The sequence below is a fragment of the Rhyacophila brunnea genome, unplaced genomic scaffold, assembly GCF_057557595.1.
Source record: "Rhyacophila brunnea isolate RB1 unplaced genomic scaffold, BYU_Rbru_1.0 scaffold_8, whole genome shotgun sequence".
In the NCBI taxonomy this organism is placed as follows: Eukaryota; Metazoa; Arthropoda; class Insecta; order Trichoptera; family Rhyacophilidae; genus Rhyacophila; species Rhyacophila brunnea.
This window is the reverse complement of record NW_028233350.1, coordinates 19,471,318-19,488,310: the sequence shown is the minus strand read 5'-3', so window position 1 is coordinate 19,488,310 and position 16,993 is coordinate 19,471,318. Positions and strand designations below refer to the sequence as shown.

The 16,993-nt window shown below is 33.5% G+C and overlaps 1 protein-coding gene across 1 annotated transcript in view; it reads left to right on the top strand.

Moving 5' to 3' along the window:
• LOC147064005 (uncharacterized) overlaps positions 1-13,552 on the top strand; it is a 64,879-nt gene extending 51,327 nt beyond the window's left edge. The window contains exon 15 of the mRNA XM_085959133.1: positions 13,358-13,552. Within this exon, the coding sequence (XP_085815259.1) occupies positions 13,358-13,552 (195 nt within the window). The remainder of the gene's footprint in view (positions 1-13,357) is intronic.
• Positions 13,553-16,993: the final 3,441 nt, after the last annotated feature.

The window sequence follows — 16,993 nt, the reverse complement described above, 5'->3', positions numbered from 1 at the left end:
ATATGAAAGTATGGTGAAGCAGGCAAGTTTTGTGAAAAAGTATGGTGAGGCAGGCAGGTAATCAATTTGCGGCAAAAATAACGTTAACATTATTAATTATATGGGTACGTTATAATGACCAAAGTAAATCCTCCGTGATGCCCTGCATTTTTTTTTATCGCGTCGCTATTTCTCGTAAGTTGTCGGATATTGTTGGCCTGCTTCATTCAGTTGTATGAGAAAGTCGATTACTTGCCCCTCTTTTTATTTAATACCTCTGGTGTTTACAATGGAACTAGGTAACGTGTTAGTAATTTAATAAAATTAGATAATGGGAAATTCATTGGAAATATTATTATATTCGTTCAAAAATACATTGAAAATACATATTAAAAATTGGTAAGCGGACATAGTGCCTGAAGATGCCAAAAAACAGAACCGAGTCGCAAAAAATGACTCAAACGGAATAATGCAAAACTAAAACCAATTAGATTTTAATATGTATAAATCAGATAAAACAATATTTTCAACATTTTTGATTGAAACAAATAAAAATAAAAAAAAAATAATTCACAGTATTTGTTTCAAAGAGGCATTTTTGATTTTGACATGGTTTGATATTTGTATTTAGTGCAAACTTTAAAACAATCTCAATTTGTCTGCGAGACCTGAAAACTTAAAATATCTTAATATTATGTATCCAATTAAAAATAGGTGGGTAAGTAATATAATAATATACTAGTGTGCCACATTTATTGAATCGTAATTCCATGTTGTTTTATTATTGCCATCAAAGTTTGGCAATAATTAATAATACTAATATTTAGGAAGACGATTTTTTTCCAAGTCTGTTGTTTTGAGTTTGGGATATCGACAAATGTTTCCATACGAATAAGTTTCTCTCTAAATTGAGAAACAATTAAACTGCAATTATAATTGAATAACCACGGCGTGTGGTGTATTCGATTGCCTAATATTTTATGCATTATCATTGGTAAGTTTATATCCCATTATACCGGGACCTCTTATTCATTGAATTGAAGTCACGCCGGATACTACTAAACGTTGGCTGGCACTGCCTTATCGAAATTAGGGCAACAGTTAAAAAAGTTAAATGTGATCCTAGTTATTATGATATTTTGACATGTAAACGTAAATTGAATAATATACGATGAATACTATTCTGTAATTCTATATTTAGTATGTTGAAAATAAAAAAAATAGGAAAACAATCTTAAGACCCCGGTTGCCAATTATATCGTGACATGGTCGATCGTAAGTATAAAACAATATCTGTGCATATGCACTGTATCAACGTCTTATTGAAATAACAAATAGTCTGTAATAAATATTCGTACATTCGAAGTAAAAACTCTAAATTATTATGGATGCAAATAACGTAATTTCTTCAAACATAATATTCAAATTTAACGGTATCACTAAATTCTAATTTATACATTAGGTACTACATTATAACAATATGCATTAAAGTATCAAAAGAGAGTAAAATTTAAAATTTTAAATGATAAAGGAATATTATTTACTTACTTAGAATGTACCTAATACCTATATATTTCGAGAGTTTTGCTGAATCGGGCCGATATCGTGTAATATAATATTGTATTGTATTGAGAAAGGGTTAAGTATTCCTGCGATGTGAAACATCCTAGATTTTTTTGGCGAAAGTTTTTAAGCGTATTTTTAGCTGTGACCCAAACCGGAAGTCTTTTGTTGTAATTTACCGCTGAAAAATTTTCATTACTGAAAGTAGATGTCGGTAGTATGTTAGGTAAGAAAAATCAATTTCATATATATATTTTTTAAATAATAGACCATCAAAATAGGAACCGAATTCCGAGAACTCGTTATTATTTCTTATTAATAATATTAAATTAGATACATCCTGATATTCTTTGTAGGAAACGGCGTTATTTAGAACCTCTTTAATGAAATTGTATAGATGTCGTTAGTGGGATTAAAACGTATAAATTACCACCAAATAATAAACTGGAAATCAGTTTACGGCATATAATATTATATTCATCTTGTAAAATTATAGGTGTTTAAAAATGTTTTAATGAATTTAATTAATGATAAAAAAGAAATTATATACATTAGATTTTATTAAAATAAACGTAATGAACAGAAGTTAGTTATATTTGTAAGAACTATTTTATAATAATTTATCCCTAATTAACTCTAACTTCCTGCCTTTTTGAAAACAACTTTACCTTTATTGAAACATTTTGTTAGTCAGTACATTCTACACTTGACTTTGAATTAATTAAATGAGAGATAAACTTTCAAAGGTCTTAATAAATTTTCCATTTTGTAAAGATCTAAAATTACGCTTTTGCCTAAAGTCTATGGAACTACAGTATTAAATTAAATAAAGAAGAATTCCACTTAACCATAATTCTGTCAAACATCGATATTAGGTACTGTTAATCGATTTCAGGAAAAGTCTTTGATAGATAATAATTTATTTTATGTTGTTTGAATAGACATAAAGACGAATAAAAAAAAAACAAATGAAATTGTGACTGAAAATATTAAACTGTCAAATAATATACATTATATATCATGGAAAATATGGAACGTGAAATTTCTTCAAAATTACAAATCAATTACAAACTCTATCGAAAAAAATGCGATTTAATGTTAAATTAGATAAAAAATGAAAATCTGGTAAGTCTTGATAAAATAATATAATTGTAAAGTGCCAGAACCACGGATATCTGATGAACGATAGCAAAAATGATAACTTTATTCTCAATTTTAATACGAAGATGTTTAAAATAATTATCTAATATGATGTTAATATATTTTATGTGGTCAAAAAAAAATAATTATAAACAATGAAAACACAAGATTTCATAGTGACATATACGTCATTCCTACAAAGTTTACACATTATTTAGACTAAACTCGAAAAAATACCCAACATTTTTAATTTTCGACCTTTATTCGAATTATATCGAAATTATGATATGAGGCTGTGGCATTTTAATTTAATTCAAAATTTATCAATTATGTCCAATGAGTTTTACGTCTTAGTAGTTACGAAAAATAGGTAAAAAGCCGTTGCCATTTTGAATACAGACATAACTACTTACTATTACTAACCCAAAAAGACGCTATGACAAAAATGTGTTATTTCTAGGGCATGATTTAGAATATCATCTTCAGCATCCCAAAAGTAGTTAGCTAGAGTAAGTTATTCTTTGGCAGGAAATTATAATTATTTTAACGGTAGTTTATGAAAAATATGGCACGAAACACTCTTCTGGATGAGCACTTTCGATATAATATATACTTACATATAAAGTCAAAGTGAAGTTAACATAAGGTTAGTAAAAATATACGAACACTATAATACAGTAGGAATTTGCTGCTAGTAGAATCCATTGAAGGAAGATAGAGATGAAGCGAGTGAGTGAATAATGTAAGGGCGTGATAGAAGCATCTACACATGTGAGCGACTGGGACGAGCTCGTGCTTGCAAATTGCGAGAAACGAGCATGAAGAATGCAGAAGGGCCGTGTCAGGATAGAGTGGGTTGGCAAGCGCAAAAGCATTCTCTGTCAAACTGACCCACTGGCGTGCCTAAGAGGGTGTACACCATATTTTTTTATTCTGTAATATACCTAATCCAAACATATACTTAAGTATATAATATATCCAAAACGACATAACTAACTTTGGAACTTTGCAGGAGGGCATTTTGAAATAAAAATTAAATGAGTTTCATTAAATGTGTGAACTAATACATGTGAGTGCGATAGCAAAAGTCTGAAAAAGCTCAATGACAAAGATATGAGTTACAGTGAGATGAAATAAACTGAAAAGTAACCTTAAAATTCACTGTTGTGAAGCCAGTTTAAGTTTAATAGTGCAGTGTATTTTGCTTTCTTTTACCTAAAAAATAAAGACATTTTATTTATTATTAATTTTAATAGAACAATTTTTAGGTTAGCTTTACTGTAACGGAATTGAAAACAACAAAGAAGTTTTTTTGAAGGTATCATTATCTGGGGTACTCTTATCCCAATTACTCCGAATAACTGATGGTTGTAGTTCGAGTTAGTACTTACAGATAATAGCTACACATAGTTGGATAATAATATCTTCTTTCTATATATTCTTGTACTTAGGTTATGTCATAGCATAGGTATTATATTTTTCACTTACAATAAAAATAATATCATACCTAATTACGCTACGAAATAACTATTGATGACACACTTTTTAATTATTTTTAATGTAAACAATTTGACATTATAAATAACGTATTTTAAGATTTTTTATCCCCTATTAGCTTTGTAATTTTGAATCAGTAATATTTTACATATTACGTTTGTAATATGAATTAACGCTAGTATTATTATCATCACCATGTTGCTCTGAAAATAATATTGGATTATTTATTATTGGATAATTGTTGTATAATGTTGAATCATAAAATAAAGTAACACAAAATACCTATTGACACATCCAAAAGTGTCATCACTTCGGAACCCAAAGATCCCGTAACCATTATCGACTCATAGATATATGAGCAGGGTTGACTACGAGACATAGCAATATTCTAGTCAGCCTTTGATGTCGTCATTCTCAATGCAACCATCCGATCCTCTTTATCTCTCCGAAGTAACTTAATATCAGACAATGTCCTCATTCAGCCCACTAAGCGAAAAAGAGTACCTGAAGCTTCCTCTCCTCTCTTCAGAGGTGATACTAGGTATTTAATCTAAAAATAATGGTCAGATCGAATTCATCGGGTTTGACAACTTACATTCAACAGTTGTAAAGATAACAAATAATTATATTTATTTTAAAGTCACTGTAATGTTGCAAGTCATAGTGTCTTTTTGATAGTCAGACATTAATTTTTTTTTATAATGATTCTATTGATAAAGAGATTCAAATTAAACTGTCCTGTAGAATTTGTGATTTTCAATTATAAGGAAATATTGTCGCACATGTTCCAATCGCTCACAATACACCGGTTAGGTAATGTATCTAGTTGAAAATAAAATTGATAAAAACTTTATTTATTTTTTTATTTTTTTAGGAATCGTAAGTTGACAATTTATTCGAACGAAGGAAAATGAGACGCCACTGACTTTATCAGCTCAAAGAAATAGCAATGCTCTAAATTTTGCAAGTAATGATTACTGATATTACGAGATTCCTATTTATATGTACGCGGGTAGTTTTATAGTTTTCATTTTGTTAATCGTATTTTGAGAAAACGCGGCAATTTTCAATACACATGAAAAAATAGTTCGAATTCGAAAGTCTTTTTTAAAGTTTAACTATTAAATCCAAGTCATTTTCAGAAAATATTTTTGGAGGTAGTTGTATCTATGTCTAATATAATATTATTATTAATTATAGTTCTACACTAAACCGACGCAATTCACGTGTTCTATAATAATTCTAATGTTTTTCAAGTATCGCGGTCAATTATATATCATTTCAGGCATATCCAATGTGTGGATCGCGGGGTTCATTTTTGGTCGATTTCATCATACGCTCATAGGAATTGAGACGTGAAAATGTAAAAAGCTTGTAAATTCAGTTGTAATATTATTATATGGACAGTTGCTATGGATATTTCCTTAACCGGCCTTAACGGTCGCAGGGGTGAGAGAGAGAGAATGTCTGAATCAACGGCTAAAAATAAAGAATGACATATTTTTTTGTAACAAAAATGATCCTGCAGAATATCTACGTCTCTAAAAAGCGCATTGACCAGCTACATAGTCCTCGCTATTGGTGCCTGAAAACATGAGACGAAAAAACAGTTTTCAACTACATAGTTCTAATTCTCTATACACCATACTAAGTAAAAGCAGGATACATGACTAACAGCAGAAGTAATCTACTGGCTTCAAGAGAGTAAACATCGTCAAAGCGAGCGTGCCTTGATGAAAAATCACCGGCAAATTTTCACACTTGCTTGAGGAAATTATTTATAAATTATGTAGGTTCAAATAAAGATGTCGACGATTTTTAAATAAAAGCTCTAAAAAAAGCTTGTAGGAAACCTCGAAAGGACTTATATTTATGAATATTGCATACTGACGACACCTAGAGTAAAGTATACGTAATACATTAAATGAATCCAAATTTTGGATTCTTGAATGGCTGAACTTCTCATGATGAACCCTAAAAGATTGCTTGCATGCAGAGATCTAGAAGGTTGAGTCAAACAATATGCCAATGCATGATATAATATATTAGTAAAAGAAAACAGTAGTTTGAAGTAGGTAAATGTAAATATATATGTATCTGATGGATACAAAAATCAAATTAAGTAACCAAGAATTATGAAAATAGTACTTTTAACAAAATGAAATGTGTTCACAGTGAGGTTTCTGTGTACTTTCAGTAAAATAATAAAGCGTGGGAGAAAGTAAATTATTATAATTCCAGGTAAAAATATTATGGCGGCACCGGTTAGATTATAATATATAAAGAGTACACTGCGCAGATATAGCAATAATTGAGCGAATTCGCTGAGCCACAGTAACTTTCAACTCTTTGTATGAAAATCGATTCGGTTTATTTGAAGCTAATGTAGAGACAAAACGGGGATCACAATAATTATTATGCTTTGTGAACAAGATCAAAGAGATTTTAATATTCACACCGAAAAAAGGAGCGTTTTGTTTAATATTCGCAAAAGTTATTTATAATGGAGCTTTGATGCGAGTCGGCTTAAGCTTTGTGTATTTATTTGTACCACAGCTACAATTCTACGTATTTTACGAAATACAAAAAAAAAATACACACACTCACATGAATTATTAGAAGCGTCGATAAATTTTGTACGCCATCAAAAAAAGAAAAAAACGGCGGGTAAATTTTCGCACAGTTTTATTTTTGGATTCCGGGAATAAATTTTATTAACTGTAATAAATACCTACTCATACATGCATAATTAGATATGTATTCTGTAGTGGACATGATGTTTTCCGGAAAACTTTATCATCGGTATAATATGAATGTAAATAAATTTTATAGCAGCTTACCACATTATTATGCAAATATCACGCCAATAGCTTTTACCATATAATAATATACAGTGTTATATTTATAGTACACTTTATAAGTACGTTACATTATCTAGCTATTTTTTTCAGTTTTTCTAAAATCTGATCAGGAATTTCGCTGTCGCACAAAGAGATTTCTAAGCAAATACGTTTTACGAGAAATGGATGTTAACCACCTGCTCATCTTATTGGGTTCATGTTCTGGGTACAAATATAAATATATTGAAAAATATTATGTGAATTTTCCAGATATCACTGGCTTAAACCTAACATATACTCAAAGAACTAATCGAAGTGGTAGAACTTCATGAAACATAATTATGCCGAGCGATCTATATTGAGTACATATAGTCTGATCTATCCGAGTTACTACAAACTATGAGCTGATGCCCTAGTTAGCATAATATTAATTAATAGCGCCCTGTTAAAAAATATGGTTAAATGTAAATTGTACGTTTCACCGTAGCACAGTTCGCCGTGAGCTGTCTCATTGGAAAAAGAAGACCGTATACTATAATTTATCCAATTTTATTAGATTCAATATGAACATTGATACAATTTTCATAGCTGATTTTGGTATGAATTTTGCCTTGAATGAAAACCTAACATAACCTTACAATAATAATCTGAGCGGGTCTCGTGGTGCAGTGTGTAAGGAACTGACCTTCCATCCTAGAGCTCTAGGTTCGATTCCCGGCGAGGACACAATATTTATGTATTTTTCTCAAAGCCTGGGTATTTGTGATTGTTCAAAATTACTAACAACCACCTTGTACGAAAAAACAAGGACATGGTTATTGATAATTCTAAAAGAAAAACAATAATAATCCAGTACCCATTTCGGCTATTTTCAAAATTTCTTTGTCGCTGGCTTCCTGTAAACGTAAACCGACAAGAACCGTGTTTTAATCAGATATGAATTTTATTTCAGTACCTATTATACGAGCCAAAGAGGTTGGACGGTCTTTAATATACAACTATATATTTCTGATACAACATTTCACGGTGAAGTGTGATACGGTGAACTGCATACGTACAAATTTCCGGACACGAAAAAATATACCCAACCGAGAACAATACTTATACGTCAGTTCAAATCTTTGCCAATGCGGATGACATGCACGGGTATAAACAAAATGGCTGACGTCTGTTACAATTAATTAGTTAGTCATGTCATATACCATAATTGAGAACACAGCCGATCGTTTTTTGATCAGCGGAACTTGAAGAACCTGAGATAAAACGTAGTTAGTATAAATAGTTTACACGAATCATACACGGATCGATAGCCGAATAACGAGAAAGCTGACCCGGAAACTGGAACATGTAAATTCGAGTTCTACCTGAATGTAACTCTAATGTATGTTTCAAAAAGCTCAAGTTACATCAAGAAAGCGGTCGTGTGCGAGTTTGTTAATAGCGTAGCCGTCGTTAACTACCGAGTGACTCAATACGTATCTGTTTGACCTTCGTTACCCTAAAACTGTTACGGTTTGAGTGAACATCGCGGCTATATCATCCATCCTGAACATATCATCATCATTCATCAACCTCATAATATATCATCCCAAAACCAAAATGTACCGTCCGTTTACCAGTGCGTGAGTGCGTGGACACCGAACCGGCCCCAGCTCGCGCCAGCCCTCTCAACATAAAGGTCAGTATCTGGCATCATATGTAACCCCCCCCCTAGATCCGTAATCTACCAATCCACCATCACCTTCAAATTACAGTCTACTGTTAAAAGCGCCACCATTTGGTGTTAACAGATTTCTGTTTTTACGAAAAATGGATGTTAGCCACTTGGTCTAGGTCCATACACAAATTGAAAAACAGTAGGTATGTGTACTTGCCATGTAAAACTCTAAAATAAGAAACAAATAAATATATACAACTCTAAAGAAATGTATGGTGGTTATTTTAGGAACCCACATTGATTTGAGGTTTTTTTTCCAGAACGTGTTTTCTTTAATCGTTGGTTAAGGCCTATTATTAGCTTTATTCGAAAACTGGGTTAAGATGAGACTCAGCAATTCCTCTGAACATTCGAATACCTTTGCATAATATACGTATAACAATAATAATTAACTAGGCAGTTTGTATTCATCCTTAAAATCGTGCGTTTTATTCAATCTCGCCGAGCGACAAAATTGCCAAACGCAAACAAAAATGTTCGCGTTTTGTTGGAATCGTTATGTTCACTCCATTAACTTAAATTCGCATAAACATAATTCAATAAGTTCGAATAAAATCTAAAAAAGGGACATTCTAGCTTTTAAAAAAAGATGCATTTCCGATAAATATTTTCGACAAAATTACATTTCGATATTCGTCAACCTTGACTTCAACTATAGAAAGTACGCGTTATTCAGTAGGTACATAAATAGGTATAATCTCTTAGTTCAATCAAAAGAATAATCAATAAATAATATGTAAATGCATAGGTAGGTACAAATATAAAAACATTTAAACGAAAAATAACTAATTAGGTAGGTACCTACAATAAAAAAATCGATGTTAGAAGTTATACTTCTTTGGCGTAACAAAACAAAAAAATGTATGTAGAAAATACGATAAAAGATATTTAAATATAATCAATAAAGTTGGTTTTGATTAAAAAGCATAATCAAATAAGAATGATATGTATTTATATACACAGTTATTGTTGTTGTATTGTTAAATAAAATTATTATAAATAACTTGAAAATGGTGATATTAGTTTTAATCATTCTATATAATATTATGTAATATTATTTCTAATCTATTTCCCATGATGGCATCTCTGAAAATTGTCATTTGACGTTTACGACGTTTAGTAAGAAAAATTTAATGTCAGACTAGACTCCAGTGTTACCATATCGGGAAAAATCACGGGCTCTAAAAATCACATATTCGCTAATTGCAGAGACATTAAATTATATTATTTTTGTTTTTATAGTTATTGAATTTATTTTGTCTAGTTTTCATATTTTTGTCATCGTTTAACAATTACAAAATAATTTACCTAAACAATGGGAAAGAGAAATTTTAAATATGGTATTATTTTCAATAGAAAAACGGAACGAAGCTATTTATGACGAGGTGAACCATACGCGGCAACTTCATTTCCACTTCCGTAACGGTTTCTCAATTTCACTACGTCCCAAAAGAAGTATAACTTCAAAAATCATAAAATGTATGTCGTTGAATGCTTTCATCTAATGATGACTTATTATTTTATGGGTATTTTTATCGCTGTATCCACGGCAGCCTGGTTAGTAGAGCGGCCGTCTCCAAAGAAGTGAGTCGCGTGTTAAATCTCGCAATATACCTACAAACATTATATACATATATTAATGTTTTTAGAGACGTATTGATTAATCATATTACCATTCATGTGTTTAACTGTCAACGAATGACAAGAGACATACAATTCGGTATACAGGTGCGAATGCAGTGAGAACATATTATTACAGTACAATTTTGGGGACAAAAGGTGCTCCTAATGGCATTTTTTGTAAAGATAATAAGAATGTGTTGAGTAAAGAAAATTGCGCATATAAACGAAGACTAACTTGTTTACGATGTTGTTTTACGTACCCTTGATTTAATTTATTCAGAGATCTTAATAAGTTAGTCGCAAAATAATCTTGTTTTTATTTAATAATCGAGTCGACCTGAGTTGCCATTTATATGATGTTACCAACTCCAGTGTCTACACCACTTTATGTTTCATTTCGGTTGTATATCGTAGGTTATATCGACGGTATACTGACAGAAAGCATTAACTCATTAAAACAAGTTCTGAGATAATCGCAAAAAGGACTTTAATTTTTTTTTCAAAGCGTTCTCCCACGTTGATTTTTTCATGATTTAAAAACATTTTTTTTTACATTATAAAGACTAACCTTTATGGAAAACACAATATACGACATGTTACAAATCCTGTATTTTGTATACGCAGAACGCACTAGGTCATTATCATGCTTTCTATCACAATAAAAAAAAATAATATTATTTAATAATGTTTCTATTTTCTCGCCATTATATCCTCTGCCTTTGTGCGTTTTACCAGGACTTAGAGCGAAAAAGTGTATACATTTTGGCATTTAAAACAGAATAACTGAAATAGTGCGTTCTGTCAATATACCCTCGATATATCGGATTATAATAATATAATCAATTCAATTTTATTAATCAGTCATATCGCACCCCCGAAATTAAACCACCACAAGTTCAGACTTACGTATTTTGAGTTAAGTACTACGTTTCATAGTCATGTAGGAAAAAATTCACGTCTCTAAGCCATCAAATGCAATTAAAAAAAACCGTTCAAAGCTGATTTTCTCTGTTGCCGTTTTCTTGGATTGTGGCAGTTTAGTTGCGGGAGTGCGATGTATTGAAATATTATTTGTAGGAAATTATTTGATAATTATTAAATTTAATAGTGACATACATTGCCTACTCACTTAATGCTTGACACGTTTATAGATATGGGACGTGTGATGTTAGCAGGATATATACAGTTAAATAGCATTCATATTTTACCTAGTCAAAAGCCTGAAATTGCTAAAACACAGTAGCTATTGTTACCAGACAAAAAAGAAAATAACCCGGCACGACAGTTTCAAATTCCAAATCCGCAATTTAATCAAAGTCAGGAGGACCCCGACCGAAAGTTTGGTTCTTCTGCCGTGCGGGATAGTGTCCCGGCTCGACCGATAACTTCTAAGAAAAGCCTCTCCGGCCGATGCGCGCCCAAAAATTTACAGTAAGCTGTGACAAACAACCCGCCCGCACCCCTGGGATATCGAGTACCCCTCGCCGTTAATTTTTTTTCGATATTTTTTGAAAGTCAGGGTCAGTTCCGATCTGGCAGTGAAGCAGGCAAAAACATTCCCCCGCCGTCCTCGGAGGGGCGGATACCTTTAACACGTGTTTCAGTTAGGATCCTCGCGTTAAAAATAATCGATCAAAAGTTATCATATCTTAGAAAAATCGACACCCCTTATCGTTGTCGTGTGAATAATAATCCATATAGTTGCCATCAAAGCAAACCAGTGTTCGTGTGCGGGATGACGATAATAAATCGATCCCAAATGTAACGCTAGTGTTGTGTTAATGTAAGACCCTCGTTTTAGCCTATATTGTAAAATTATCGATGTTTGCCCATGTTTTAACTTAAATAAATTGTTGTCCTGCGCAGGATTTTAAATCTAGAATCGGTGTTATAATTTATCCTGTTTGTCCCGACGTCACACTTACTCTGCAGCCCGAATTGATACCGGATCGGGACATCTACTTCGAAGACATGTGAGTTCGTCTTCCACCCCCGGTATTATACTGTCGCCCATGCGTGAGGCGAACGAAGTCAATGCGACTTCGGGAACCACGGCCCTGAGAAACCCAAGTGTGTGACGTCAAACCCATAGTTTTGTGAATTTTAAAAATAAAAATAAATTCTCTGGCGCCCTATTAAAAAAAAACCCTAAACAAAAATATATTTCGCCCACGCTACCGTTAAAACAAAGTGAAAATTACGAGACAAACCCAGTAAGAACGAATTCGCGCGTAAACCTAACACGATAAAAATCAAAACCAGGGGTGTTCAACTTCATACGCAGTGTTTAAAAAAAAAATAAACGCAAGCCTTCAAAAGTTAAAACGATGTTAACGACCATGAAAAGAAATCGAGTGCAACGAAACCCGAAAATGCCATGAACGTGGGTTCTCACAGAACGGACGTTCCTACGATGCTGCAGCCACCCCCCGTCTACTAGCATCTGCCGGGGACCACCGACGCTGGAGGTCCTGGAAAAGTCCAGGGTACAACTTCCCAGTTTAGGCCGCCCCCCCCCCTGCTCTACGACCCCTAGCACGAGAACTCAGCTCTGTCTTCGCATCCCTGCGTCAATCTTGCGACGGAGTCGCCACACCCCAGCACACGTCCAAATTGCACCTCCCGCCGAACGACACCTGATCTCCGCAACCCTCCGCCTACCCCTGAATAGGCAACCCAACCCTGACTGCTGCAGCAGCCGAAAGAAGCCTATGACGTGACGACACCCTACCAGATCCGGCTACCCTCCAGAATCGTTGGCACTTGCCGAGAAAAATCTCGCAAGACGAAATGGCGTCTCCGACGGCACGAGACTCATAATCCGTTGAGCATCCCGCTCGCGGATCGAACAAACGACCTAATGAAAACCTATCAATGTATTACCAACGCAAACCCGCCTAAATCGCGCGCTGTATTAGAAAAATTTTCTTTGCCCTATAACCACATTCCATTCGCTTTACATGATCGCTGATATAAAATTTGAAACAAATTGGAGTAGGGAGGCTTGTTACCAGACAAAAAAGAAAATAACCCGGCACGACAGTTTCAAATTCCAAATCCGCAATTTAATCAAAGTCAGGAGGACCCCGACCGAAAGTTTGGTTCTTCTGCCGTGCGGGATAGTGTCCCGGCTCGACCGATAACTTCTAAGAAAAGCCTCTCCGGCCGATGCGCGCCCAAAAATTTACAGTAAGCTGTGACAAACAACCCGCCCGCACCCCTGGGATATCGAGTACCCCTCGCCGTTAATTTTTTTTCGATATTTTTTGAAAGTCAGGGTCAGTTCCGATCTGGCAGTGAAGCTGGCAAAAACATTCCCCCGCCGTCCTCGGAGGGGCGGATACCTTTAACACGTGTTTCAGTTAGGATCCTCGCGTTAAAAATAATCGATCAAAAGTTATCATATCTTAGAAAAATCGACACCCCTTATCGTTGTCGTGTGAATAATAATCCATATAGTTGCCATCAAAGCAAACCAGTGTTCGTGTGCGGGATGACGATAATAAATCGATCCCAAATGTAACGCTAGTGTTGTGTTAATGTAAGACCCTCGTTTTAGCCTATATTGTAAAATTATCGATGTTTGCCCATGTTTTAACTTAAATAAATTGTTGTCCTGCGCAGGATTTTAAATCTAGAATCGGTGTTATAATTTATCCTGTTTGTCCCGACGTCACACTTACTCTGCAGCCCGAATTGATACCGGATCGGGACATCTACCTCGAAGACATGTGAGTTCGTCTTCCACCCCCGGTATTACTATCTATCAGTGTTAAAGAGGCTTGATAATGAATGATTATTTAATATTTACTTTGACTTATAAAAAATATTTTCAATTCGAAAATTTGCTAAATATACTATTATTCTGAAGGAATGCTTAAAACTGGAAATTGTCTAGAGCAGTGGTGCCCAACTTTTAGTCTATCTCAAGCAAGTTAAGAATTTAAAAAAATTAGGCGAGCCACACATAGGACGATGACCTTTTTTTTTTTTTTAAATCAGCACAATGTGTAAAAGAAAATACAATAATATTACACTATTACTGTTGATTACTACTTCTAATCTACTACAAATTAAAAACAATAGGTACAGGATAAAGGATAAGGTAGGATTTTTTGTGCATTGCAAGTATATGTGCAATCTTGAATGAAGCAATTGTAGCAGCTCTTGATTTGGTTACGGAAAGCCAGTGGTGATTGCCGCCGACGTACCCTGCGCGCTTACGCGAATACGCGAGCCGCGAGCTTGTTGCTCGCGAGCTGCGGATTGGGCACCGCTGGTCTAGAGGAACACAACTTGTCTTAATACAACACCCCGATTTATTGCTGACAGTACGTATTATCGCGTCCATATAAAAAAATACAACTGTAAACACGTATCATCGTGCAAATTGCAAGATTGCATGCATGGATCAAAAAAGTTCAGAAACTTCTGAATTTTCACGTAACAATTGGATTGTGCGATATCTGCGCCTGCGCAGTAGAACGATAGTGGCGAATCTACCGGTAAAAAACGAACTACACCGCGCAGACTCATCTTGAGGTTCACAGCAACGCGTCTCGCTTACTCTTGAAGCATGAGATTGGCGAGACAGCACTTTTACGTGTAAACAGTTATTATCGCGATAGTTTAAAATACACACTATTCGTGAAAGTAAATCCATGCACGTATACAGCCGCTATTACGCTAGGTACATTATATAAGTTTATTACTATTGTGTATTATATTATAACATATCAGCTGTTTATTATTTGATTATTATAATCATTCATTTACTCGAAAAGACAGAATTTCACACTGTCATCTATCTCTTTGTGAGTCTCAGGTCGTTATAAAATTTAAATCCATTCCCATTAATCAATCTCATTCGTAGTATTAACTGAACATGTTCAATCTGGAAGTTGATAACTAAAATATGTGTTTCTAGATTTGAAGTAAACCTAAAGATTCATTGTAGGGCTTGTTTGTTTCATTAGGGGTAGGTACGTTTGAATTATAATATAATAACGATGATCAAGTTTATTAAAATACGAGTCTATCAAGTAGATAAGAGGAAAGTTAACCCTTCCATAACATTCCTTTCGTAATAATATTGTAACGGTTGAATTTCTTAGGTATTTAGAAAATATTATCAAAGAATATATTATTTTTTTATGATTTTTTTTGGTCTTCGTTTTACCGGTTAGGAATTCCTTCGATTTTTAGTAATATCAGCAAGACTTTATTAATATATTTTATATTGTGTATATATGTTAAATTTATAAAGCATTCAAATAACGTTGTTCATCAACAACGTCTGCGCCATATGTATTTAAAAATGTATAGGCAATATTTAAATAAGCTCATAATCAGATTTATCAATATGTCGAGCAACCGGTGGTACCTCAATCCATGCTAGCGCATTATCAGCAGTTTGGTGAATGGCAGAAAGTACTTTAAGGAAGGCATACGAGATGAATGTCTTAACAATATGTTCAGAGGTATGGACATCTCCGCACTCAAACAAACGAGGCAGATTTTAATCCACCGTTACGTACGCTGTGCACAATGTGTAATGTGTATAATATATCGGCAGCATATATAGTTGAAGTCCACTATGTAGTTATTTATAGAGGAGTAGGGATCCTGGGAGATCAACTATTGGGTTTATTACCAGGGTCGAGTTCATTTCGACATATGCCTGTTTGCAGCGCCAAATTTCTCCGAATTTGTTGTTCATTTAACCTAGTTCCTTGATTACAACCGGTGAACCGTTCGAGAGAACAAGCGAACAAGGTATGATAGTCGTCATGATATTCTAGAGTTTTGTAACGCTATTATAATATATATTGTCCAAGTGACGATATGTAATGCCTAGGCTTTGACGGAAGCACACTATTTGACAATGTACATACAATCACGTTTGCGGAGTAGGATGTAGATTGTAGAATATAGATGATAGGATATTGCATTTAGTTTAGTATTGCTTACAATACGACGGCTATATGGTAAACTAAAAAAATACATAATTATATAAATCATATTCCCAGGTTGTTTCTGCTAATTTATTTAATAAACGCATCTTTAGATATCACATATAAATAGCAGATAATAATGTTGTGTAGATTATGTATCAGTGCTTCCCAAGTGACACACTTTTCCAATTATCAAACAACTGCACACACTGCAGTATACTTACATACATATAACTTTTCATGTATTTAATTTTACGTATTTCAAATAAAAACAACTTGACACAATTTTTTGGTACGTATCTAGTTGTATCTACGATGTTAAATTGTTTTATGATGGATACTTATTATCAGTTCATTTTAGGTGTAAGCAAAAAATTTAATTAGAATTAAGTAGATTTGTTGTATTCGACAACTCATTAAAATATTTATAGAGTTACATAAGTTATGCGTAATTATTCAATTATCTCCATACGCATATAAAGAGACGACATTACTTATATGTCAAAGTCAATGTTTGAAAAAGCTACTTTTAAATTAAAATTTAGGTATCTATATAGAAGCTCAAAATATTTAAGCATATTAGTGCACAACAACTCAATACAATCGAATTAAATTACCTACTGAACATTGAACAGTCATTATTAAAAATCTTATCTTTTTTCAAAAATTAATCGGTTTTA